This window comes from Anolis carolinensis, chromosome 6, assembly GCF_035594765.1.
Source record: "Anolis carolinensis isolate JA03-04 chromosome 6, rAnoCar3.1.pri, whole genome shotgun sequence".
Lineage (NCBI taxonomy): Eukaryota > Metazoa > Chordata > Lepidosauria > Squamata > Dactyloidae > Anolis > Anolis carolinensis.
Genome location: NC_085846.1, coordinates 58488226 through 58515202, shown reverse-complemented (window position 1 = coordinate 58515202; position 26977 = coordinate 58488226). Strand labels below are relative to the sequence as shown.

Genomic DNA, 26977 nt, shown 5'->3' with positions numbered 1-26977 from the left:
TGTGTGCTTCCTTGCAAGAATTCATGGTTACTATACTCTTCTTTTCAATCACCGTGACTGGTCCTTTAGCCATTTCTCCCAGACACTTGAGGAGCAGAGAATGGCTGCTTAAAATAAACTTTCCACAGAGATGCCGCACAAAAAAATCAATTATCTATATTTACTTAAGTAAAAGCTGCCAATAATCCTAAAACAAATGTATGGAAATGGCCCATCATTGGCAGGAGGTGGGATGCAATAAACATGATTGAATGGAAATATCAGTAGCAATAGCATTTTTGCAATATATTTTCGGAAACACAGGAGATCTGTCCTACGTTTTTGCACTTTGTCAGTAATTTTCATACTATGAAGATGTTTAAAGTATGTGGCTAACTTCTCTAAAAAGCCAAGTGCTATATTGACAGTTTTCTGCTGCCTGGCTTCACTTTGTTTAGATCCATGAGATTCAAGAAACAGGTTATTTATATCACATATTCATATAAGTATCCAAATGTGATAATTGTGTAGAATAGCATTCTCACTAGGAAATGAAACATATGGATCAGTTTTATTTTGCATAATTAACAGCATATTTGAGTGAGAGGAAATGAATTGAGCAGTCTCAGTTTCATTGTTGAAGATACTTTGTATGATTTTTGTCACAACATTATAGCAAAACTCTCAAAGAGAACTAAGCTGAAACTCAAAAGTAAACAAAATATAAATTTGTTGCAGGATGGTGCGGGTATCATAATGTAATGATCAGCAAGTGCAAAAGAAAGCGCAGTCAGAGTTCAAGAAGAAAGATGATAAGAGAAAGACAGAATGAAGTTCATCTGGCCAGGACTGGATGAATTGAGAAACGGAACATTTGCTGGAAAGGAGCCGTGAAGGACAGAAAAACAAAGGAAACCTGAAATCCTCCCATTTCCCCTGAAGTTCATGCTACAAGGCAATCATTTTTCTTGCACACCAAATGTTTCACAGTTGCATATATTACTGAAAATATTTTGCAAGGCACAGAGTTCCTGAGACCTGAACTAGAATGATATGTGTGATGAAAAAAGAGCGATATGCAAAGTAGGTAAATCTAATGGGGAGACTATGGGCACATCTTCACTGTAGAATCAATGCAATTTGACATCACTTTAACTGTCATGGTTCAATGCTACGGAATCCTAGAAGCTGTAGTATTACAAGGTCTTTAGCCTTCTCTGTGAAAGAGTGCTGGTGCCTCACTAAACTACAAATCCTAGGATTCTATAGCCTTGAGCCATAGCGGTTAAACGGTGTCAAACTGCAGTAATTCTGCAGTATAGATGCACATATGAGTACAAACTGGCAGTGCATAGAGTGGTTCTGTGAATTTGCCTAGCATGAAACCCAACTTAAACCCAACAGTTTAAGACTTACTGAATGCATGTCCTGGCTGCTTTTTATAGATGAAATTATCCCTAATTTGATAATACTATTATATGCCATACGGAGCCCCGGTAGCAAAGTGCATTAAAGCACTGAGCTGCAGACCAAAAGGTCCCAGGTTCAAGCCCTGGGAGCGGCATGAGTGGCTGCCGTTAGCTCCAGCTCCTGCCAACCTAGCAGTTCGAAAACATGCCAATGTGAGTAGATCAATAGGTACCGCTCCAGCGGGAAGGTAACGGCACTCCATGCAGTCATGCCGGCCACATGACCTTGGAGGTGTCTACGGACAACGCCGGCTCTTCGGCTTAGAAATGGAGATGAACACCAACCCCCAGAGTCAGACACGACTGGACTTAACGTCGGGGTAAACCTTTACCTTTTTATTATATGCCATCTATGCTTTATTGAAAATTCTCTACTAGAAAGCCTTAATGCTTCATCAAGCTACAGATCCCAAGATTTCATCAAACATAACTACACCAGTTAAAGTGGCATGAAATTGGTATCCCATGTTAAGCTCCTGAGGTGCTATAAACCATGGCATCTCACCTCATTTGAAGTGTAAGCTCTCAACAAAAAAGAATGGGAGGAAGGAGGAAGTATCATTTCCCATTTCTTTGATCCAAGTTTCAATAAATTCTCATAACCAAACAGTAAAACAATTAAATACATATGGTAGAAATGACATCATTTTAGGGTTGACAACTTTCAAAGTGGTCTCTTTGCCTGAGCTTTAATGATATAGTTTCCATAATAGACCCTGGAGCTCAGCTCTGGAAAGACTTTTGATATAGGACCCTTCTACACTGCCATTTATCTTATTTGATCTGGATTATATGGCAGTGTAGACTCATACAGTCCCGTTCAAAGCAGATAATGTGGGTAGTCTTCTCTGATCATATGGCAGTGTAGGAGGAGTCCTAGAAGTTCTGTGACAGTTCTTGGTAGATGGGCCTCCCCCTACTTACTTCCTAGCCCAGCCATGTAGTGGGGGGGGGGGCTTGAGGTGCTTCAGCCCCCCCCTGAAATTCTCAGGGTGGTCCACGAGAAGGCCTTATATTTATTATTTAAACTGTTATATTTATTCATATCATGATCTGATCACCATGTTCAATATATCCCATATGCATGGGGGTATTGGGAATAACGATACAAAAAGTTTGCTAGGGTAGAGACCACATTGACAGGTGCAGCTCAGGATTTCATGGTTGCCATGACGACCATGGGGCTGACTCAAGTTATATCTGGGCCCACACATCAGGCAGGACACACGCTGGACCTTGTCTTTATTGTGGACGGTGGGACAGTCAGAGTGGAAGAGCAAAATATCCTTCCATTGTCATGGTCTGACCATCATCTGATCTGTTTAAGTTTCGCCGTGTCTTCTAACCTCCGCAGGGGTGGTGGACCCACTAAGATGGTCCGCCCCAGGAGGCTGATGGATCCGGATGGACTTCTGAGGTCTCTTGGGGATCTTCCTGTTCTGGAGACTGGTGATCCTGTCGATGTCCTGGCTGATCGCTATAATAGTGAGCTGGCTAGGGCACTTGACACGATTGCTCCCGAACGTCCCCTCTCGCTTCGTAGAGTCACGTCGACTCCTTGGTTCACTGAGGAGCTGGCTGTGATGAAGCGTGCGAGGAGGGGACTAGAGTGCATCTGGAGGAAATCTCAGAATGTGTCTGACCAAGCACGGGCTAAAGCCGCTATTAAGGCTTACTCCGTGGCTCTGCGAGCAGCCAGGAAAGCTTTCACGACTGCCCGCATAGCGTCTGCAGCCAACAGGCCATCGGAGTTGTTCCGAGTTGTTGGGGAGCTCCTGCGGTCTCCCGAGACCCAGGGGCTTCCTGATGACTTGGCAACTCGGTGCAGCGATTTCGCGCACCATTTTGCAGGCAAAGTTGCTCAGATACGCCGTGAGTTGGACTCCAGCTTAACTGTAGTTCCAGCGGAGGTAACCGAGATACCTGTCTGTCCGATCTTGTGGGATTCTTTCCGGCTTGTTCTTCCTGATGACGTGGAGGGGATTCTTGGGTCTGTGAGGGCGACCACTTGCGCTCTGGATCCTTGTCCTTCTTGGCTGGTTAAGCTGGCCAAAGATGGGTTGTTGGATTGGTTTGTGGCTATTATAAATGCCTCCTTGGGTCAGGGGTCAGTTCCATCCTGCTTTAAGCAGGCAGTAGTAAAACCATTACTAAAAAAGACCTCTTTAGACCCATCTGTATGTAACAACTACAGACCAATTTCCAACCTCCCATTTTTGGGCAAGGTTCTGGAGCGGGTGGTTGCCACGCAGCTCCAGGAGTTCCTTGATGACACTGATTTTCTGGACCGCTCGCAGTCTGGCTTCAGGCCTGGGCACAGTACCGAGACGGCTTTGGTCGCCTTGGTGGATGACCTCCGCAGGGAACTGGACAGGGGGAGTGTGACCCTGCTGGTTCTCTTGGACATCTCAGCGGCTTTCGATACCATCGACCATGGTATCCTTCTGGGGAGGCTCTCTGGGATGGGGCTCGGTGGCATGGTTCTGCTGTGGCTCCAGTCCTTCCTGGAGGGCCGTTCCCAGATGGTGAAGCTGGGGGACACCTGCTCGGACCCCTGGCCATTGACCTGTGGGGTCCCGCAAGGGTCTATTCTATCCCCCATGCTATTTAACATCTACATGAAACCGCTGGGAGAGGTCATCCGGAGTTTTGGAGGGTGTTGCCATCTCTACGCAGATGACACGCAAATCCACTACTCGTTCCCATCTGACTCCAAGGAAGCCCCTCGGATGCTGAACCAGTGCCTGGCCGCTGTGGCGGACTGGATGAGGAGGAACAAGCTGAGGATCAATCCTGACAAGACAGAGGCCCTCCTGGTCAGTCGCGCGTCGGATCGGGGTATTGGGTGGCAACCTGTGCTGGACGGGGTTGCACTCCCCCTGAAATCACAGGTCAGCAGTTTGGGGGTCCTCCTGGACTCAGCGCTGACACTTGAGGCGCAGGTGTCGGCGGTGGCCAGGAGGGCCTTCGCACAACTCAAACTTGTGCGCCAACTGCGACCATACCTCGTGAAGTCTGACTTGACCACGGTGGTGCATGCCTTAGTTACCTCTAGACTGGACTACTGTAATGCACTCTACGTGGGGCTTCCCTTGAAGACAGCCCGGAAACTACAATTGGTCCAGCGCTCGGCTGCCAGGTTAATTATGGGGGCGAGTTACAGGGAGAGATCTACTCCCCTGTTCAAGGAGCTCCACTGGCTGCCTTTTATTTTCCGGTCCCAATTCAAGGTGTATACCATCACATATAAAGCCCTAAACGGTTTGGGACCCACCTACCTTCGTGACCGTATCTCCTACCACAAGCCTACACGATCCCTTCGCTCATCAGGGGAAGCTCTCCTGTCCCCACTCCCGATATCCCAGACCCGCCTTGTGGGAACAAGGGAGAGGGCCTTTTCTGCTGTGGCCCCCCGATTGTGGAATTCTCTGCCCGCGGAGATTAGGCAAGCCCCCACACTAGCAGCCTTCAAGAAAGACTTGAAAACATGGCTCTTTCGCTGCGCTTTTGGAGAGTAACCATTTTATATTTCTTTTCCGTTGCTCCCTCTAATATCTATCCTCCAGAATACCCCACTCCCTTATGACCCTGTTCGCTGTGGTTTTTATTTTTATGTCTTTCTCACCCCGAGTTTTAACTTAATGTTCATGTGGTCTGCCCTTGTTTTTATTGTCTCCTTGTTTTATTTTGTAATGGATGTTATTTACTGTATTGTTTACTGTATTGTGTTGTGCTGTTCTTTTATATGCTGTTTACATTGTATTGTTTTGGGCGTGGCCCCATGTAAGCCGCCCCGAGTCCCCATTGGGGAGATGGTGGCGGGGTATAAATAAAGTTTTATTATTATTATTATTATTAGATCCTCTCTCACTCAGACTCAGCCCTCCCCCCCCTCGAATCAAGATTCTGGCTACCCTACTGCCCAGGAGAGTTTGTCCTAGCCTGTTTTGGCTAATGTAATCATTTGAGTAAAGAAACATAATTAACCAAAGACTTTTAGTTGATTACAAACAAGTGTATATTTTAAATATGTTAATTTAAAATTAGTCCTAAATCAAGAATCATATTTAACATCTTTTAATGTTTTATCTGCGTGTCCGGATCCTAGCATGCATTTTAGAAAAGGCTTTTCCTTAATACAGGTGGTCCTCAAGTTATGAACAAGATAGGTTCTCTTGGTTTGTTCTTAAGTTGAATTAGTTTGGAAGTCAGAACAGGTACATGTTTAAAGTGTAATTCCATATACATAATGTTTGTATGCATGCATGCTTACTTTGGATAGCATAGGAAAAGGTTAACAGTCCTGTGGTGTTTGTTTTGCTGTCTGTGCCTCTGTTCAGAAGATTTCACCTAATTTTCTGTTTCAAAATTGGATTTTGAAAAATGTTGCTTGTTGTGGAAACAGGGATTGGTTTATAAGCTTCAATGCAGATTTTTTTTTTCCATTATAACTCCTCAAGGAGTGAATTTCCTTTTCTAGAGGTAGATTTGTCTCACTTCCCATTGTCTCAATCCTGTTCTTAACTATGAGTTGTTTGTAAGTCGGATGTTTGTAACTTTGGGACTGGACTGCCTGTAGTTCTAAAGCAATTATCATATTTAACATTTTCTCTGATGGTGTCTGGATCCTAGTATGCACTTTAGAAAAGGTTTTTTCCTTGTTTTATGGCAGTAACTGTTTGGTGCCTTCTGAAAATTTTGTAATCATTATACTGAACCAAGGTCACAGTTTCGGTTGATATTTCTTTTCTTTTTAAAAAATTATCTACTGGATGAATTGCTGGGGCTGTGCCATCCTGCCTCTTTCCTCATACATGTCGGCTGTCCCAAAAGTAATGACAATTTTTTTTTTGCACAGTGCAAAATGACCAGGAAAGGAAAATGGGGTCAAGGGAGGTGTGGGGGGAAGGAAACCTAGTAATACAGTTGAGTGTGTGCCTTTGTGGCAGTTGGTGCATTAGCAAAGTGCATAGTAGTCTTCCCATGAGCGAAAATGCAGAGGAGTCTGGAGCAGAATTCTTTAACTTTAATTCTGTGTGGCTATTTGTGAGAGGTAGTCTGTTCTCACCACTTCCCCATCCACCGTTGAAGGATGCTGCACCAGACTTGATTGTATGCGAAACCCAGCTTAAAGGACACAATTTTCAGGACAGAGGAAAACATCGAAGCAGCTGTCACAAGGGGCTTTGAGCAACCTCTTAAGTGAAAACTCCCTCCACTGTTATGAAGAGAGGCAGCAACACGGGAATAATAATTGCATTTGATCACAAAGAGCCTATTTTGAAGGCAATAGACCAGGCATGGGCAAACTTGGACCCTCTAGATGTTTTAGATTCAACTCCTACAATTCCTAACAGCCAGGCTGTTAGGAATTGTGGGAGTCGAGGTCTAAAACGCTTGGAGGGCAGACGCTTGCTCATGCCTGGGATAGATGGTAATTGCATGTATATTCAACTGAAAAAGATTTTTGAAATCATTCTCAATACTTTTGGGACCACATACTGTTGTTTCCAACCCAGTTGTGGTCTTTTTACCTTTTTAATGTATTTTTTAATTTACATACACTGACAACATACACAGAGCCCCTGATGGCGCAGCGGATTAAACCACTGAGTTGCTGAACTTGCTGACTGAAATGTCAGTGGTTTGAATCCAGGGAGCAGGGTGAGCTCTCGCTGTTTGCCCCAGCTTTTGCCAACCTAGCAGTTTGAAAACATGCAAATGTGAGTAGATCAGTAGTTGTGATCTATATTGGAAACTAAGAAGGGAGGTTTATATAGCTGTGAAAGGTCCAGGGTGGAAGAAGGAACTCTTGGCAAGTGTGAATGTTGTAATTAATCACCTTGATTAGAATTTAATGGCAGTGCAGCTTCAAGACCTGGCTGATTCCTGCCCGGGGGAATCCTTTGTTGGGAGGTGTGAGCAGGCCCTGATTATTTCATGTCTGGATTTCCCCTGTTTTCATAGTGTTATTCCTTATTTATTGTCCTGATTCTAGAGTTTATTAATACAGTTGAGTCTCACTTATCCAACATTCGCTTATCCAATGTTCTGGATTATCCAACACAGTCTGCCTTTTAGTAGTCAATGTTTTTGTAGTCAATCTTTTCAATAGATTGTGATGTTTTGGTGCTAAATTCGTAAATACAGTAATTACTATGTAACATTGCTGTGGACTGAACTGCTTTTTCTGTCAAATTTATTGTAAAACATGATGTTTTGGCGCTTAATTTGTAAAATCATAATGTAATTTGATGTTTAATAGGCTTTTCCTTAATCCCTCCTTATTATTCAAGATATTCGCTTATCCAATGTTCTGCCGGCCCATTTATGTTGGATAAGTGAGACTCTACTGTACTGGTAGCCAGATTTTATTTTCATGGTTTCCTCCTTTTGGGAGTAGAAATGTCATAAATAAATAAATAAATAAATAAATATATCCCAGAATATCCAGGCAGAAAATCCCACAATACAGTAGAGTCTTGCTTATCCAACGTAAACGGGCCGACAGAACGTTGGATAAGCGAATATGTTGGATAATAAGGAGAGATTAAGGAAAAGCCTATTAAACATCAAATTAGGTTATGATTTTACAAATTAAGAACCAAAACATCATGTTATACGACAAATTTTACAGAAAAAGTAGTTCAATACACAGTAATGCTATGTAGTAATTACTGTATTTACGAATTTAGCACCAAAATATCATGATATATTGAAAACATTGACTACAAAAATGCGTTGGATAATCCAGAACGTTGGATAAGCGAGTGTTGGATAAATGAGACTCCACTGTATCTGCTTTAAAATGGGCTGTCTGAGTCCACCCTGCCATATAGCCCAGTTCAAAGCAGATATTGTGGGATTTCCAGCCTGAATATTCTGGATTATATGGCTGTGTGGAAGGGCCCTGAATCCACCCTGCCATATATTCCAGTTCAAAACAAATATTGTGGGATTTCCAGCCTGAATATTCTGGATTATATGGCTGTGTGGAAAGGTCCTGAATCCACATTGCCATATAGCCCAGTTCAAAGCAGATATTGTGGGATTTCTAGCCTGAATATTCTGGATTATATGGCTGTGTGGAAAGGCCCTGAATCCACCCTGCCATATATTCCAGTTCAAAGCAGATATTGTGGGATTTCCAGCCTGAATATTCTGGATTATATGGCTGTGTGGAAAGGCCCTGAATCCACCCTGCCATATATTCCAGTTCAAAACAGATATTGTGGGATTTCCAGCCTGAATATTCTGGATTATATGGCTGTGTGGAAAGGCCCTGAATCCACCCTGCCATATAGCCCAGTTCAAAGCAGATATTGTGGGATTTCCAGCCTGAATATTCTGGATTATATGGCTGTGTGGAAAGGCCCTGAATCCACACTGCCACATAGCCCAGTTCAAAGCAGATATTGTGGGATTTCCAGCCTGAGTATTCTGGATTATATGGCTGTGTGGAAAGGCCCTGAATCCACACTGCCATATAGCCCAGTTCAAAGCAAATATTGTGGGATTTCCAGCCTGAATATTCTGGATTATATGGCTGTGTGGAAAGGCCCTGAATCCACACTGCCATATAGCCCAGTTCAAAGCAGATAATGTGGAACTTTATTCAGCTGTATGGAAGGGGCCTGAGATACCTAGAATAGAGGCGAAAGGCGGGGTCCTACTTTCCCTCAGCCGCCCTGGGTCTCCTCCTGCGCCTCAGTGAGGGACAAGGCACGCGCCCTCTGAGGGGCTGCCGTCGAGGCTCGCGCCGCTCTGCGCGCACGAGGCCGCGTCCCTCCCGCTGCTCTGGCCCCGCCCCTCCCTCCCCCTCCCTCCCCCCTCGCGCCCAGGAGGGGCCGGTGGGCAGGAGAGCGCCTCAAAGCTCGGCCGGGAGGGCTGGGAGGAACAGCAGCCAGGGAAGAAGCCCTCCTTGCTCCGCTTCCTTCCTTCCTCTTCTTTTCCCCGTCGGGCTCTCCTAGCCCTCCTCCTCCGTCTCTAAGCTCCCCTGCTTCTGAGGGACGATGCTCTGGCTCTTCCTCCGCAGCTTCCGAGCGCTGCTGCCTTCTTCCTCCTCCTCCTCCTCCTCGGGACTGACTCTCGCTGCCTGGCTCGTGCTGCTGCCCATGCCGCTGGCGTCCTCCATCCTGACAGGTAAGAGGAAGGCGGGTGGGGGAGCGCGCGCGGGAGTGAGGGAGTGATTGGGCGCGCGCGCGGGGGCTGTTGGAGAGAGGGGCGCGTGCCAGGCGCCGAGGGGCGGCGGGAGGGGGAGGAGGAGGTTGTCAGAGGCAGAAAGTGGCACTCAGGCTCGCGCGCTATCTTCAAGCGAAGCGAGAGGGGAGGGCACCCTACCTCAAGGCGCCAGAGTACGAGGCAGGTAAAGTGTCCCGACCCGTCCCACCCCCCCCCCCCCCCCAACCTCAGACGCTGTTTGAATTGAATGTCACACTCAAAAGGAGACACCAGCACAGGCTTGTGTTGTGAGGACTGGCCCTGAAGCCTGAGCTGGACCTGATACACCAGGCATAGGCAAACTTGGGCCCTCCAGGTGTTTTGGGCTGCAACTCCCACCATTCCTAACAGCCTCAGGCCCTTTCCTTTCCCCCCTCAGCCGCTTAAGGAAGTGGCCTGAGGCTGTTAGGAATGGTGGGAGTTGAAGTCCAAAACAGCTGGAGGGCCCAAGTTTGCCCATGCTTGTGATATACCTCTTAATGCACCACTAAGCCTCACTAACTTGCCCTAGCTATCTATCTATGCGCCTGGATCCGTCTCTCCAAATGCCAGCCCAGGTGGATGTGACAGTCAGGAGTGCTTACTATCAGCTTCAGATGATACGCCAGCTTTGAAGGACCTGAAGATGGTGGTGCATGCCCTAGTAACCTCAAGGTTGTATTTCCGCAATTTGCTTTACATTGGGCTTCTCTTGTACCAAGTTCGGAAACTCTAGCTGGTTCAAAATATGACAGCCAGATTGGTTACGAGGACATCGACATCTAGGAGTGGGCATATTGCACCTATCCTAAAGTCACTCCACTGGCTGCCAATTAGTTTCCGGGCTTATGTTTCCCAGGATACCTAAAAGATTGCCTGATCCCGTATAGTCTGCTCTGCACACTTTGGTCCTCTGGGGGTGTCTGCTCCAAACAGCCAGAACCTGACTGGCAATTATCACCCAGAGGACCTTTTCATCAGCCGCCCTGAGACTGTGGAACGACCTGCTAGAAGAACCCTGACAGCTAAATGAGCTGTCGGAATTTTAAAACTATGTAAAGACCTATCAAGGAGCCCGTGGTGGCGCAGCAAGTTAAACCGCTGAGCTGCTGAACTTGCTGACCGAAAGGTTGGCAATTCGAATCTGGAGAGCGGGGTGAGCTCCTGCTGTTAGCCCCAGCTTCTGCCAACCTAGCGGTTCAAGAAAATGCATATGTGAGTAGATCAATAGGTTCCGCTCCAGCGGGAAGGTAACGGCGTTCCATGCAGTCATGCTGGCCACATGACCTTGGAGGTGTCTACAGACAACGCTGGCTCTTCAGCTTAGAAATGGAGATGAGCACCAACCCCAAGAGTTGGTCACGGCTAGACTTAATGTCAAGGGGGAACCTTTACTAAAGACCTATCTCTTCCAGCAGGCCTACCCAGACAGTTTTAAACATGAATTTTAATGGTCCTTTGTTTGATCTCTATTTTGAGTGTTTTAATATATATTTAGGAGAGATACGTTTTCGTATGTAGCTTTTATTGAGACAAGTTTTAGTGTGTGTATTTGAAGTATTTTTGCTGTGCTTATGTATTTTTATTGTTTTGTAACCCACCTTGAGCCATAAGGAGAGAAATAAAATTATTATTATTATTATTATTATTATTATTATTATTATTATTATTTATTCAGTAGCCCTCTTCACCCTGCTGTGATATCTCCCTCTGTTTTATTGTATTGTATTGATTTATTGTTTATCTCTCTTTCCCCCTGACATTGGGGCATATCACTCTAAATTAAGAATCTGAAACTTAAAAATGACATTAGAATACACATTAAGTTAAAATTTAAATTACAGTCAAAACCTAGACACACAATTTAAATTACAAACTAGACTGCTCCCCACTCTAAATCCCACTCACAGCATCTCCAGCAGCCTTGCCCTTCAACATTCACCAAATGTCTGATGGCAGAGCTGCTGCCTTTTTGGCTGCCTATGAAAGGTCAGAATCCTGGTCTTTCTCTTGGAAGGGAGTTCCAGAGTCTGGGAGCCACCACCGAACAGGCCCTCCTCTCCTTGTTCCCTCCGAAGGAGACTGATAACCTGGAGTCAAGTCATAGAGGACTTTATAGGTCAAAACCAGCACTTTGAATTGCAGCCAGAAACTGGTTGGCAGCCCTCTAGGTCTCCATCTGGTGCTAAAATTGTACCCAAAACCATTTGGGATTATCCTAGTATCTTTCAAAGCACCGGGATTGTGGTTAAATTCAGTACTGGCATTGAATTGTATAATAAACCCAAATTGATTGTTGTAGTCAGTTTCAGGCCATTCAGACCTGATGGAGAACCCAAGCTGCCCCTTTCCACCTGTCATATTTCTGGGACACACAGCTTAGATAGAAAGATGTGCACTGTGAAAAAAATATATATAAGGCCAATATTGAATAGAATGTTTGAATGTGGAAACTTCTGGGGAGGCTTTGTTAACTGAATTTCTTTTTGCACTCTGTCGCTGTTCACAGTCTTGATTTTTCTGTTTCAAACATTCCGGTGAAGTGAAAGGCTGGTATTTGGTTCCATTGATTGGATCTAACATAGGTTAACCATAGCAGGTTTCCCATTTGCGTCTTGATAGAGATCAGGTCAGGGGGGCAGTGTGGAGTGATGCTTTGCATGTTGGTCTAGGACGTTGGAGGCCAGGGTTTAAATCTATTGGATGACCTTGGGCAAGTCACAATGTCTCGGCCTCAGAGAAAAACAAGGACAAAAATCTTCTAAAGAAATCTTTCCAAGAAAGCCCTGTGATAAGTTTACCTTAGGGTCACCATCGGTCAGAACAATAACACCACCACCAACAAAGAGCTCTGGTCCTTATCCGGATTGCTTAAATTTCATTTAACAATGCAATGTTTCCAAAGCATTAGAAAAAAAATCAGAGGCATCCCTCTGTGCAGTGACCTAAGTATGGCATGTATAATAAATGTTAAAGATGGTTGTTAACTGACAAAAGCTATTATTTATGCAGCTTAAGGTTTTATTGATTTGGCGGGAGAGTCAAGTAACAAAAAGTATGCTTTTAACAGTTTAATGTTTTAGTTGGGTTAGATGTTTTAACTGATGACATTTGTTATATTTTAATATGTTGTTTTTCCCCACCTCAGTTCATGGGAAGAGGAAAGTAAGAAATGACAGCAGCAGCAATCCTAATATGTTTAACAAACCACATCAAGTCCACTCAAAACAAAAACAAACAAACAAATAAAAGCGTAGTTACAGAAGTCTAGTTTTTGTTTTTCCCACCAGATCTTACTTTTTTGTAAGTATGCTGAGGATTGCAGTCCTGGGATGTAGCAGGTTTAGGTTGTTAACTGAACACTGTATGCACAAAATGAAGGGGAAAGTATTAAATGTTTAAAATTCCCACACAGGCTCTGTCGCAAAATGTGAAAACGAGGGAGAGATTCTGCAGATCCCCTTTATTACAGACAATCCTTGCATAATGTGCATTTGCCTGGTAAGTGTGAATTCCACTGATAAGATCAAACAAGAATGTCTCATGTAATCAAATATTGCTTATCTTTTTCCTTTGTACAGTGAGAGGTTATCTCATTTCTGTACTGTTGCACACATTTCCACTCTACAATCTTGGAATTATATCCTAGACTTCTTTGCTTAGACATAAATCTTTCAGCTGACTTTGCCCGTGACTTTGTAGGGCTACTTAATGTTCTTATTTACAGGGTTTGCATTTGTGATTAAAGGTGTTCCCCCTTGCATTGCCTGTGGTGCTGAACCATTGTGTGCTAAACGTTTCTCGGGCACATGGAGTTTGTGCTCATCACAAAGTAAAAAAAAGAAAAGAAAAAAAAGAAAAAAAGAACGGATGCTTGGTTTGCACCTTCACTTATAATATGTCCAAGTTCTAAAAATTTGCATGAAAGCTATAACAGGTCAGTAAGACAACACGATCCAGGTGGTTTGGAAGCCCAAATCTGCTTTCAAAATGTAGTATAGTCTTCTTTCAGGCTCTGCATTCTTGGCTAGACATATTGTAATAAAAAGACAATGCCAGCACACATGATACTTCTATCAGAAAACTTGCTCTGAGGATGACACTGGAGACTGTTTGTTGGGGAAGTTCAGATTCCCTTTTAGTTAACAATGACTCTGGCTTGTATTTCTCAGCAAAGGAAGTGCTCCCCTTATTGTTGCAGTAGATCTCAATTTCATAGTAGAAACACTTTGCACACCACTGTGAGAGTCCCAGATAAATTATTGCTGATAACTAGAACATCATTTTAAGGGTTTTTAAAAATAGTATGTTTTGTATTAAAGATACATATGGGAACTAGTAGAAATAATCTCTGCATTTGTAGGCTTTGGAAAGTAAAGCAATATATTGAATTTTGCAAAAAGCTTTTTGGGCTGTAACATTATGATTTTCCATCTGTCAGGTTCTTGGTTGTTGCTGTCCAAAAAAAATCTAAATTGCTATTATATTTTTTTGTTATTAAATTGTTCAGCTTTGCACTTCATCTCTAAGTGAAGGCAGGTGTGTGTGTTAACTATTTGGAGAATAATCAAAATCCCAGATCAGTGTTATTGATAGCAAGTGCAGAGGAAAAAGAGAAAATGAAGGAAAATTGGTTAGATGATGAATTGAAACATAATAAATGGTTAGTGGTTTTGCATATTTTAAAGATGTCTGCAACAAGCTCTTCTCTCTCTCTCCCCCCCCCCCCCCAATGTGTATGTGAGAGAAAGCTGAAAATATCACAACTATCTCAGCTGGTAATCTGATAAAAAAATATGGTGCTAAAGAAGTGCTAGTGCACTGACCATAATATTTGTTACAGCTCATAGAATAACTTTTCCCGTGTAAGTGTTTTTCTGTGCTATAAAAACCTTTCCTTCCTTTTTCATTAAAAAATCAATCTAGACAATAAGTTCCCATCAGGTGAACTCCACTAGGCACTGCAATATTATTTATTATGTGTCTGTGTGACTGTGCAAGTCTGGGCTGCTCCAGCTGCTTTTCTACCTGCCTAAGTCCCACTCAGCCCTCTCCTTCCTATGTCTGAGTGTGGATAGTAGACTTTAGGTGTCTGCCCTTCCTTGTCCTAGCCCATTCAAGGTCTGCTCCTGTCCAGTATCAATCTTTGTTTGAACTTCCTCTGTGTTTGACCTTCCATATCAATCTCTGTATGGCCTTCCTGTACAAAAGATAATGTTTCTTACACTAAAAAAAAAATCAAAATCAAAAGATACTCTATAGATGGTTATAGGTGAGGAGATAAATGGGGATTGTTTTCCTTGCAAGAAAACTGTGAGAAAAATTCTAGTATTCTACAAGTCTCTCTGAGTTTCGAGTCTCTCTTCTCTAGCCAATAAAAATTGTCTAGATTTGGTTTTGTAGATTTCTTGGAGGACTGGATATGACATGGTATACATATTAATAATTTTTGTATCCCTCACTAGAAAATATCTACCCATTTAAACACTTGAATCAATGTTTGAAAAGCAGACAGATAAAAACAGTTGGTCATCTAACTACACCCATAGGACTGTACAATATTATCAAAAATAACAGAATTGTTTTGTACTTTCAGAAATGATGCAATATCTATGTCATTTCTTAATCCACCATAATACGTTTCTTAGTCTCTGAGGTGCTATAAGGTACCTGAGATTGGATGCTAACAAATGCCTTTTGCAAAGCATTGCTTTCAAAGATATGTGTTGAAGCTTGAGATGAATTTCAGTTTCCCTCCATTCTAGTATAGTTTCTGTCCTTGTCCTGCAATATTTGGTTCAACTCTACAAATTTTGATGATGGTGAATGTTTATTTATACCCTACTTTTTCTCTCCACAAATGTGACTCAAAGCAGCTTAATTGTGACCGTATGTTCATTCAGGCCTATTAATCCTATTAATCTTATCTGGCAGTATTTTATCATGAACTTGTCATGCCTAATTTCCCAGAAGACATGTATAGGACTGTACTTTAGTTATTTATCTTTTAAAAATCATACAAAGTTAATAAAAATTAAAATCCTATTTTTAGAATAAAAAATTGGTATTTCATTATAACATTTCATATGCACAGAAGTGGATAATAGCCCCCAATATGGGAAAAAATTAGATTGTAATGAATTAACCCTATCCATACTAGATATTAAAGGCATTTTCACATTATTACATTTAAATCATTTTTGAACTTACTTGCATTGTTTATTTACGTTAACATTTGATCCAATTTAATGCAGACCAAAAAGTAAAAGAGAAGCTTTTTGCGATGTGTGCTATGAGTCTTTCTGTGGATCCAAGGTTTTTTATTTGTATTACACAAAGAGACTAAAGCAGGAATCTTCAGTAAAATGTGTGGTAACAGCTTCCATGGTAGATCTACTAGATTTAAAACCAGTTACTGCATCCTCTAGATCAGTGGTTCTCAACCTGTGGGTCCCCAGGTGTTTTGGCCTACAACTCCCAGAAATCCCAGCCACTTTACCAGCTGTTAGGATTTCTAAGAGTTGAAGGCCAAAACATCTGGGGACCCACAGGTTGAGAACCACTGATCTAGATCAAGTGTGGGTATCTGTTGAAGGTTAAGGGCTGCAATGCAACCAGGAAATCTAGAAAAGCTGTATTCCTTGCTACACATCTCTGCTAAGCCATTTTTAAAAATAGAAAATGCCCCCAAACGCCCTCTAGGGAGAATGGATACATTATTACCACATTTTTGTCTGCCTTAGGGAATATTTGGGGTCATAAAGTGTTTTTAGAAACTTGACTTTTTTGAACCTCGGGAATTCCAAGGTAACCAAAATGTCCCTCAGACCATGGGCCTCCCAGTTTGCTTGCCTCTGGTTTAGACTAGAATATACCTGTGCATGGCAACTTAACATAGCTAAAAGTGTGAGAAACATTTACTAGGAAAGGTCATTGGCTGAAATTCTTTGTTAAGCTCCAGGTAGTCCATCATTCCAAAATGTCAAATGTTTTGGCTGTGAATGTGTTTTTAATGAAAAATAAATTTATGCTGGCAAAACTTTGTTTTACTTTTTTTTAAAGGCAGGAATTGCTTAAAACAACTTGGCTAGTGTTGACTTTTCTCTGTAGAAAATGATTGTGTGAATTGTATTGTATGTCTCTCCTGCTGAAGGGCAGGAAGTGTATATTTGTACAATCCTTTCCATATGAACTTTTGTAAGGGCAGTGATTTGTACTTTAATAGTACTTTCCATCCAAGCACTTCAGGCTACTCTGCAAACATTAGTGAATTTAGTCTCACGTGAACTCTGTGTTGAACAAGGAACTAAAGGCAAAGAGAGGTGTTATTTGCCTAATCTCATACAAGATGGGAAATACAGTAGTCATTGCATGTTTGGATACTTGCGAATACACACATTATTCTCCTCTTTGTCTGCTGGATCATAGGGGAACTGAGTGTGATCCAGGTTTAAATCTGGTTGTGAAACCAGGTTTCTCTAGTGAGGCCTTCTTTCCTTCATATACATTTATAACACAAGAACTACTCTGCCTCTGGTTTATGCTATGTAAACTGCTCTTATTACCCCTTTAAAATATGTTTTATTTTATTTATTTCCAGCATTTATACTCTGCCTTTCTCACTCGGGGGGACTCAGGGCGGCTTACAACAGTTGGCAACATTTAATGCCAAGAACATAATAATAAAACAAAAACAGTACATATCATCAATTAAAACTATAAAAATACATCATTAAAATACATTATAACATTTAAAACATATGTAAATTAGACCAATTTGTGTAAAAACCTCATGTTTCAGCCTGCAATTGGACCATGTTGACGTTATTGTATTACTTGTTAACAGCTTGTGCACACAGCCATGTTTTCACAGCCTTTCTAAAACCCAGAAGGGTTGGGGCATGTTGGATATTTGTGGGGAGGGTGTTCCACAGCCGGGGGGCCACCACTGAGAAGGCCATGTCCCTTGTTCCCACCAGCCGTGCCTGAAGGCAGGTGGGATAGAGAGCAGGGCCTCTCCAGTTTAATCAACAGTTTTTGTGTTGCAACAAAATGGCAATGCAGAGCCTAAATGTCTTGCTGCCAAAAAACAATGAACCAATGTTAAATTGCTAAAATTCTGACAGTCATGTAATTCAACTCATTGTTTTGGTCCTGTCGTTCAATCTTTAAAGAAAAAAAGAAATTGTAGAACCTTTTGAAATTTAGCTGCCTCATCAGTTGTTTCTCTATTCTCTGTTGATGTGCACCTTTAAGTCACCAGTCCACTTCTGATAACCTCATGAATTTCATCGGGTTTCTTCGGTAAGGGATGCTCAGAGGGGTTTTTGCCAGTTCCTTCCTCTGAAATATAGCCTCTATAGTACCTGGTATTGCTTCATGAGTTCCAACCCAAGTACTAACCAGGAAAGACCCAGTTTAGCTTCCAAGATCAGATTAGATTTGGTGTCTCTAGGATATGTTACTTCTGTTAAAATAGGGCTCTTTTTGGCCCTATTTCCTCAGTCCTTATTTTCCACTACCCACTTGATTCTTTTTGACCAGGCAGCATAATATTTTTCTATATATTACTTATAAGGCCTAACTGATGGTATCTGACTCTGGACATAGGGCCTACTGTTCAGTGGCTTCTCAACGATTTTTAGCTTTCCTTCATGTGTACTTCTGGCACTGTGTGAGTTATTGCCTTTATCCATTGGTGTGATCCGACCTTAATGTGTCCAGAATTTGAACATAGCAATAAGTGACTGTTGAAATTGCAGACATGTAGGGTTGACAATCAGGAAGCAACTATTAACAAGTTTGTGGTTTACGTTTAACTTAGCAATGTTTCTTTGTAAAATTAACACATTGTCCACATTCATAAATTAAATGAGGATCCCTATCCAAAAACCAGGAAATTTTTGTCATCTTGTTCAGAATATATAAAAGAATAAGCTCCTGTAGTGGTCAGGAGTACTGTTGCACACTTTAAGCTTGCGTGCCAACTGCACCTGCCTGATTTAGCCACCATGACGTATACTCTGGTTAAATCATGTTTAGATCACTGTAATGTGCTTTACACATGGCTGCCTTTAATATCTGTTTAACAACTTGATTTGGTACAAAGAACTGCAGATAGAGTGTTAACGGTAATGTATGGCAAGCCTTCAATTTTCATGGGGGTTAGGAAAACAACCCTTTCGTAAGTTGAACCCCCTATTGTTCCTTGATTTTTTTTCTGAGAGATCACCTCTCTGGGAATATCTAGGTCTTCCAAATTCTGCTGGAAATTGACCATAGAATCACCCTGGAGGACCTAGAATGCATCTACATATGCCACTAAATTCAAGGCTTGCCTGGAGCAGCAATACTTTGGGTACACCATCCATCTCTGTCCCACAGGATGGAGTCCCGACTGTTTAGGCAGGCATTAACTGGTTTGGCAGCCACCTTATTGACTGTTCCTGTTACCATTGCTGGGTAGCTACAGGGCTCTGGAAAGCTCAACAAAGCTTTGCTCAACAAAGTTTTCCATGCTATCAGGGAGAAGGGCGATGGGAGGGAAAAGAGGAAGTGAAAGTTGTGTGGATAGTGGTACCATTTGGATTTGAGATCAACTGGCTGTCCACATTAATCCTGAAGTGCAGGGTTGCTCTGAGCATTGCCCAAACTGTAGAGCAGGCCTGCACAACCTGTGGCCCTCCAGCTGTTTTGTCCAACTCTCAGAATTCAAGCTGACTAGGGCTTCTGAGAATTGGAGGTCCAAATAGTTGGAGGGCCACAGCTTGTGCAGGCCTGTCCTAGAGTATCCCCTAACTTTCAAAACCCAGGATAAAACTAGGTTAACTCATTTTATCCCCTGTTATGAACCAGAAGTATCTGGACATTGTTTGGACATCCAGGAGTGATCTCTGATCCAAATTAGGATTTTGGGTCAGTGTAGAGATTCCTATAGATAACATATTGATAACATATGAGAATAATCAAATGCACAAAAGTTAAATTTGCAAATCCGGAAAGCCAACTGTACTGCAGTTATACTGATGCTGAAATTCCTACTGTCTAAAACCAGGCTTTGTGTTAGTTTGAATAAAAAGCTTCACAGCAATGGGTTCTTGATAGACCATACATTTGAATGTAGACTACTGCTGATACATTCATTCGGATTTCTTACATTTTGACTGTAACATTAAGTAACAATGTTATACAAAGACAACATTACAAACAGATTCATTTTATTTGAGTTTTCCCTCTAGCAGAATCAATTCCCACATTGAGCTAATCAACTATTAATCATCAAGTGTATATATCTGTACATACACACACATATTAATACATGCATGCATATACATACAAATGTGCATATAGTGTAAATATATATAAATCAGCCCTCATACTTGTTTTTAAGAAATGTTTGGAATGCTTGAAATGCTTGAAAACGATTTCATGGTATCATTGAATATGAAGGCAAACTTAGTAGGAGCATGATTTGTATGGAAGTTCTGTGATAACAGGAAAGGGATATAGCAAAGAGTATATATTAATATAAACGCTGGAATAAGTACAATAAACTACCATGGTTAGTTGGGTTCCTGTAAGACTGCAAACAATTCTCTTATATACTGTAGCATTTCATGCAAAGTATGCCATGTTTTAGTATTATTTTTAAAAAGGCATAAAATTGTCATGATGTGGAAGAAAAAGGTGTAATAAGATACTTGCTTACAGCGTTAAAAACACTTGAGAACTTTCTGCAAAATCAGCCTAGTCTGAAGTAAAAATTTTGAGTTTTTAAGTGTTGGGATGTGATTATGAGGGCTGCAGCTTGGGTGGTAGCGGGAAGAACCATATAATTTCATTGCATGTGTCATTGTCAACATAAAAACTTACCAGATGGCAGCTGGGATCTAAGAATAACCTTCCCAAAAGCTGCCTTTGAATTTTAGTTTTTTGAACAAAGACAGAGTGGTAAAACTGGCGCATGCTACATCCACTGGATGTTTAGCAGTTAGCGTCCAAATTCATTTAAACTAGTTGAGCATCAGTCTCTTTGAAAACAAAGACTTTTTATGGTATAAAAGGTATATGCCTATGTGTTTGTATTTCTGATTTTTTTTGTAAATTTTGTTTTCATCTTTTTAAATGCTTCTATATTTTTACTGTGCTTTTTATGGTATTACTTCATTTTAACCTTGTTTTTTTAACTGAGTGCCCTTCCACACAGGCCCAAAACCCGTGATGGGTTTTGGATTAACCTGTGATGTCCAAATGACACCTCAGATTAATCTGGATTAATCCAGAGTAAACCAGGATTTCCGAATTTACTCTGAATTTAAAAAAATCAGAAAATATCCGGACCTTACCGAAGGTGTTCTTTTTAGATGTTGGTCCTGTGGAGATTGACTCTCGGGACCATCTTCTGTGATCCTGGGGGCCAATTCCCACTGCTATCCCAGTTCTTCTGGCTCTAAGAGCCTGAAGGAGCAGGATAGCATCCCCACCCTCCCTTCCTAGCCCTCCATTTCCCCTGTAAACTTACCAGAGGGGCCTGATGTCCTGTTTTGTCTTTCAAGAATAGCCTTAAGACACTGTGGTAAGTAAATGAAAACTGCTTTACTTCAGCAAAACATAAAGTACAGTACACTCAGTGAAATAATGCAAAAGAAAGCCAGGAAGTCTTACTTCAGACAAAGAAACAGGCATAAATCCAGATGCAACTTAGAGCAGGCACACAAAGAGTGAAGGCATTAGAGTCAGTTTGTTACCAGCAAGAGCTGGCTGCACCTGCTTCGGCTTTTATAGCCCTGGGTCTCCACACAGCGGCTAGGGCAGTTCCTAATTACTCAGCTGCATTTCTGACAGCTAATCTAGCTGAACGACATCTCTGCTCTGTTTCCTTTCACCTCTCCTGGAATGAGGGTACTAGCAAAGTCTCCTCCTCAGACTCCAACTCTCGCTCAGATTCATGAACACTTTCCTGCTCCCCTTCCTCTTCTGAAGAAGAGGAATCCCTGACACCTGGCTGCATCCACAGATCTCATGGGAGAAAGCTCCTGATACGATTCAGAAGCTTTCTTGGAGGGGCCTGAGGATGCAGCCAGGCCCCTCCAGTAAGATTAGAGGGGGAAACGAGGGCTGGGGGCTCGCTAGATGCCCTTCCAGGTTCACCTCTTGTCGACCCAAAAGGGCATCCCCCCCCCCGGAAAAATCCCGGCGTTTGGGGCAAAATCGCGGCATTTGAGACTTCGGTGTGACTTCAACCCTGAGAGGAACTGGGATTTAAAATTAAATATTGCAGACTATTTCTGAATAAGCAAACATCTTCCTGTTGATATGGCCCAATCCATCAGTATATTTTGATGGCACATTTCAAACACATTTAAACCAGAACTGTTAGTAAAGGATTTTCATAAGAATAAATCAGGTGATAGAGAACAAAGGATAAAGAAAAGAGGAAGCAATGCATCAGAACCAGCAGCCATGCCCTTCCAGTGGATGATTAGAGTGATTAGAGTAAAAAAGGGGGGAGGGTTTGATACAAGGGGAACAAACACTTAATAAAGATGATTTAATAAAAAAAAGAGTGAATGCATGAAGGAACAGAGGAAAAATCATGTTCCTAAGTTAAAAGAAACCTGATCATTTCATTCCATGCAAAAGTATAACTCTCAGTTTGATAAACCGGTGTTGAACTTGCACTGTTTCAATCCAGGAAATACCATAATTGATATTAGATAGATAAATACCTCTACATTGAAAACTAAATGTCAGGGGGAAGAACTGATAGAAGGAGGGGGTTTGCACATCTGAGCCCTCCAGTGTTATATAGTCTAATGTAATATAGCAGCTGAATACAAATTTATAATCTCAGTGAAAAGTAGTATCTGGCATTGCTGTCACATCTGCTTACCATCAATAGGAGTATAGTATCTAGATCGAGGGGAGTCATAGTACCTCTTTATTCTGCATTGGTCAGACCTCACCTGGAATACTATGTCCACTTGAGCACTGCAGTTCAAGAAGGATATTGACAAGCTGGAATGTGTTCAGAGAAGGGTGACCAAAATGAACAAAGGTTTTGAAACCAAGTCCTGTGAGGAGCGGCTTAGGGAGCTGCATATGGTTAGCTTGGAGAAAAGAGACAGAGAGGGGACATGATAACCTTATTTAAATACTTGAAAGGATGTCACATTGAGGAAGAGGTGAGTTTGTTTTATGCAGGATATGGAGCAATGGATTCAAATTGCAAGAAAAAAGATTCCATCCTAACATTAAGAAGAACTTCCTGATGGTAAGAGCTGTTCAACAGTGGAATATGCTGCCCTGGAGCATGGTGGAGCCTCTGGTTGGAGATCTTTCTGCAGAGGCTGGATGGCCATCTGTCATGAGTGCTTTTATTGTATTTCCTGCATGTCAGGGGATTGGACTGAATGTATCTTGCTATCCTTCCAACTCTATGATTCTATGATTCTATTTTTAAAAGTTAGTTATTGTGATTTTTCATTTTTCATTTCTCAAAATAAAACAGTTTTTAATTGAACCAGGACGGTGGGGTATGGAGATAAGTTTTTATTTCTTCTTGTTTGTTTGTTTCCCTTGCACATTTTTGCTATAGTTCCATAGAGAAGCACACATGGAAAAAATGCTGAGGAAAGCCAGACAACCTTGACAAATGACATCCATACCAATTTCCACTCTCTTCACCCCCACAGTTTTAAGCTTGCCAAGTATACCTGAGCAGCGGTAATTGTAGTTCCCAACCTTTTATCACCTAAATGTAGAACAGAAGGAAACCAACGTGAGCCAAAAAGTGTAACCTGGCATTGGAAACATGAGAAAAGTTAGGAGACAGGCACTCAGGAAACAAGAAATCGGAGCTTTGCTTGGCATGAGTTTTATTCAGCATGAAACATCATTCTGTAGTTTAAATTTCCATTTCTATATCCAAATGTGCTATATAGAATTTGACCTTGAAGTTATATAACTTATGTGAAACTCAGTGTTAGAGGAACTTATGTTCCTACAACTCTATAGAGCTAAGAGGTATAATGAAGGAAATCTTGTATTCCTCAGACTTGATGTCAAATAAGAATAAACATTGCCTACTGAAAATCCACAAATTATCTTTATATTCTTAAATACTATAGGTATTAGTAACACCTGCAAAAGAAATTGTTTTCTTTTGCACAAAACTGTATTTGTGAGTGATACTCAGTTTGGACTGAAGCAACTGTATGGCATATGTCTTTGGTGAAAATGGCAATGTTTTAATACATCAGGATCCAATTTTTGCTGTGTCAGGATATAATGTGGGCCAGATGAAATTTTGTGGCATAGTGCATATTAAAATAAAATCATCAAACAGTATTTTTATTTCCCTTTTATTCAATACAATTTCAAGATACATCATTCACATGCAACTCACTGAATTGAATCTTCTCTTAGTTTATTTGCTTTCATAATTATAAGGAATAATAAATTTTCTTCTTGCTCCTTCATAGTAATTATGAGTAATCTTCACTTCCCTCACACTGAAGTCTAGTAAATAGAGTAGAGCAGAAGCATTAACATATGTGGGTTCTTTTAAATGCCTGAAATATACAAAATGTACTTGAAATAGAAACCACATATAGGGTAGAAGGGCACTGAAAGCATGCTTTTATGTTACCTGATTTACCAATGCAGAAATGACTAACATTGTGATCTTTTGGTTCCTGGGACCCTCTGACCCAGGAGCAGATCCAGTTTCAGATTGTTCCTTGTCCTTACACAAGGGCTATCTGAGCAAAATCTTATCACAACAGGAGAGATGAAAAGTGGTCAAATCAGGGGGATATTGGTAAATGGGAGAAATTGGAAGCTTGTGACATGCAGTGTCCAAAGTGCTTGTAGTCTTCTGTTATGATCTAATGTTGAATATTATTTAGATTGTCCCTAAAAATTGCCTTTTAAAATATTAACAAGAACAGCAACGGCCATAAGAGCAAAAAGAGTAGTGTTTGCTGCTCCTCCCTTCCTGCAACGGCTGCTGGTGGAAATTTAGCAGGATTTTGGAAAGCACAAAAGCCTTTGACTGGGCAATAAAGATTCAATGTAGGAGAACAGTAATGGTGAAATGAATGTATAAATGAACACACCAAAATGCAAAATGGTCCCTAACACTTTATGAATGATGGTGGTTACCTGTAGCACTACAGTGTTCCTTTACTTATCACGGGGGTTATGTTCCAGGACCACCCGCAATAAGTGAAAATCCGCGAAGTAGGGACACCATGTTTATTCTATGTGTGGAGGAAAGCAAACCACAGACCACTTACTACAATACAGTCTGTACTTTATTTTAGCAGTTGCAATATACAGTACACTGGCAGAGAAGAAGAATGGAAGCTAAATAACCTTTTTTTATTTCCAACCCTTCCCTACCCTCCCCCTCCCTTTATTTCTCCCTTCCCCCCCTTCCAAAACCCTTTGCACACCGCAAAAACCAGCGAAACAGCAAAAATACCGTGATAAATGTGTACATTAATATTAATTGAAAACCTGTGAAACAGCAAGGGAGCGAAAAGTGAACCACGAAGTAGCGAGGGAACACTGTATAAGCATGATGCTCAACTTACTGGGAATTACTATTCTCACTATTATGTTTATTTATACCTCACTTTTTCTTTTCACAAGTAGACTCAAAGAGGTTCATGGCTTGCAGGTCAGATTGGATCAGCAATACAGTACTTAAAATTAGGCATATGTTCACGAATTATCTTGTTCCTAGCAAGAAGTTGTGTCCTGGCCTTACCAAAACATTGTCAACAACATATCAAAACATTGAGCAAGAGCAAAACTACCAGGACTTTTGGGGACTTGTCATCAGCATAGCAAAGGCCACTAGATTTGCACAAATACAAGTAATTTTTTTCAAATCATTTTTATTAAGAATAAAGTTTTAAAGAAAAAGAAAGAAAAGAAAAAAAAAGACAAAAAGGTATAAGTGCTATCTTCCCTTTTACAATGAAAGTGGTGGAACATTTCAATTATAGGATAGTAGGAATGAAAGCATGCAGAAGATAAACATAAAAGAAAGTTAACAAAAAAAAACAACAACAAAAGATTAATAAAATAAAATAAAATGGATACAATTCTTTTTTTCACCTTCATATAAAATTAGTTATAAAAGGGAAGGGGGAATAGGAAAGTACAAGAGTAAAAAAAAAAAGGAAAAGAACAAAAGGGATCAAACAAACAGTGGTAGTTGTTGACTTCCAATCTCTTCCTCTTGGGATAGATCTTTAGTAGTCTTCCTTCTTTACTTAATCCTCTTGTTTACAATTTGTGTTAATTCAAATGAACATTTTTCTATATATCTGAGTTTATATAATCTTTAAAACATGTCCAATCCGTTTTTTAAATTTGAGTAGCTTGGTATTTCTTTCTTTAGGTGGCAAGTTAGAATATCCATATTCATAATGTCCATGGTTTTTGTAATTCAATCTTCCATATTAGGTGTTTCTGTATTTTTTCAATTTTTTTTGCATATTCCATTCTAGCTGCTGTAGTAAAATATGTAAATAGTTTGTCTTGGTTTTTTTTTATTAAAAGTCAGATCTGTTATGCCTAGTAAAAATATTCTGGTTTCATTGAAAATTTCAGTTTTAGGTTTTTTTGAATTCTTTCATCTATGTTTCTCCAAAATTTATTTGCTTCTTTGCATATCCACCACATATGACAAAAAGTGCCTATATGTTTTTCACACATCCAGCAATTTGGCTCTAGATTTTTATAACATTTCGTTAACTTGTTCGGTGTCATATACAATCGATATTGCATCTTATACCAATTTTCCTTTAAGTCATAGGAATATGTATACTTTAATTTCTTATTTCAACATTTTCCCAATCTTCCATTTTTATATTATGTCCAATATTGATGGCCCATTTAGTCAAACAATCCTTTACTTGTTCAGTTTCTGTCGACTATTCCAATAGGATTTTGTATATTTTTGTAATCAGTTTAGTATTCGTCTTTAAAATTTTGTCCCATGCCGAATCCTTTTCTGAGAAACCTAATTGTTTATCTTTGTTGAAATAATTTTAATTGTATATATTGAAACCAAGATACATGTTTATATTTTGAGTTTATTTCCTCTTGAGTCTTTAAGAAATAATTATCCGATTGCTTTCTTTCCCACCCTAATTCTCTTCTTTGTCGAGCTTCCATTGGGGATAACCACATTGGTGTTTTTTGATATAATTTTCTCTTACAATTTTCCCAGTTTTTATTAACGATGCTCTTATAAAATGGTTTCCAAAGTTTTTTTTCTACTTTTCTCTATGCCATCCACATCTTAAATCAAA

At 40.9% G+C, this 26977-nt stretch overlaps 1 protein-coding gene across 1 annotated transcript in view; it reads left to right on the top strand.

The window, feature by feature from the left end:
- The first annotated feature begins 9327 nt into the window (after positions 1-9327).
- bmper (BMP binding endothelial regulator) overlaps positions 9328-26977 on the top strand; it is a 208335-nt gene continuing 190685 nt past the window's right edge. Inside the window, exons 1-2 of the mRNA XM_003222264.4 lie at positions 9328-9590; positions 13063-13148. Coding sequence (XP_003222312.2) covers positions 9461-9590; positions 13063-13148 — 216 coding nt within the window. The 5' untranslated portion in view covers positions 9328-9460. The remainder of the gene's footprint in view (positions 9591-13062; positions 13149-26977) is intronic.